General features: G+C 36.1%; 1 protein-coding gene across 3 annotated transcripts in view; it reads left to right on the forward strand.

Annotated features, from left to right (window-relative positions):
- The window catches only part of TPTE2 (transmembrane phosphoinositide 3-phosphatase and tensin homolog 2), a 113,834-nt gene extending 113,232 nt beyond the window's left edge, over positions 1-602 (forward strand). For all 3 annotated transcript variants that reach the window (XM_011976532.1, XM_011976533.1, XM_011976534.1), the window contains one exon: positions 315-602. In XM_011976532.1, coding sequence (XP_011831922.1) covers positions 315-417 — 103 coding nt within the window. In that variant the 3' untranslated portion in view covers positions 418-602. The remainder of the gene's footprint in view (positions 1-314) is intronic.
- The last annotated feature ends 793 nt before the right edge of the window (positions 603-1,395 follow it).

The following is a 1,395-nucleotide window of genomic DNA, read 5'->3' on the forward strand; positions in this document are numbered from 1 at the left end:
CCTGGGCCACAGAGCAAGACTCTGTCTCAAAAAAAAAAAGAAATGTAGATATTTAATTAAACTTGGATGCCATTAATTCCATATAAAGCAATGGTAAGAGAGTCAGCATGTGTTACTTATGTGTTGATGAAGATTAAAGTATTTTTAAGTCTCACTAAAAAGGTGGAAGGAGCCAACTGAGACACAGAAAAGGGGCTGAGGTTCTATTCATGCTGAGGTTCTTAGTTTCTTCCAGCTCTAACGTGGGTACCCAACTGCGTGGCTTTTCCGTTAGCCCCGATAGAAAATGTAATAATTTTTTTTTCTATTCTTAGGCTTTATCTACCAAGAAATGAATTGGATAATCCACATAAACAAAAAACATGGAAAATTTACCCACCACAATTTGCAGTGGAGGTACTTTTTTGTGAGAAGTGACTTACAATTTCGTTGTAGCTGGATCCGATTAAGTATAGTTTCCCCTTCCCCTTCTGGGAAAGAATTATGTTCTTTCCAACCCCTGCCACATGTTCATATGTCCTAAATCTTCCTTGATGATATATCTGTATTTATATATGTTTACATATGTTCTTGATAAATCTATTAAATATATAGAGATAAAATGTCAGTTTTTTTTTCTTTTTTGAAGGCACGTACTTCACATTTTCCGTCTTGTATTTACATAAATTTGGAACACAGTATGCAGGAACATTCGGCATCATTTTGAAGAACTTTGAAATAGAACTTTCATATCAAAGACTTGAGATATTTAAAAATTGTGATTGCCTAGCACCCACTTACGTATTTTTGGTCAAGTATTTATTCCCTGCTGTGGTTCACATTTGTAATTTCAGATTGATTAGAAAGCTAATTTATATATTTTCCTTCCCCTTCATTTACAAACTGTTAACAGATTGGCAACAAAGACTAAGTTTTAAATCCGGAAGAGAGAAATGTTTCACACAGGCAGTCCCCCACCTCCCAGCACACCCTCTCTCTTTCCAGACATTCAATAGGTAGCTTACTTAACAAGCTTGCCTTAACTACACACAGACACAGGGGTTGGGGTAAGAAGATTGTGGTAAATATGAAGGATAAGTAATCTTTGGTAACTTCTGCTTTTGTATAAAATTGTAAGTGAAGTCAAAAGAAATATGTGTTCTTAGAGTAATCTAGGCGTATTACTTTGAAATCCACTACTCCTGCTCACAACCAGCTTCACCTAAGCTTGGGGGACTCTGAAGGGAGTTACCTTTTCGTTACAAACACTGGTTAGCCTTATGTCTACAGGAAACCACTATTATTTCCTCTTTGGTGCTGGATGCTACTTTAACAAATTTTTTATTTGTATTTTTTATTTTTTGAGACAGCATCTCACTCTGATTGTCGAGACTGGAGTGCAGTGGTGTGATCTTG

This window comes from Mandrillus leucophaeus, unplaced genomic scaffold (genome assembly GCF_000951045.1).
Source record: "Mandrillus leucophaeus isolate KB7577 unplaced genomic scaffold, Mleu.le_1.0 Scaffold168, whole genome shotgun sequence".
NCBI lineage: Eukaryota > Metazoa > Chordata > Mammalia > Primates > Cercopithecidae > Mandrillus > Mandrillus leucophaeus.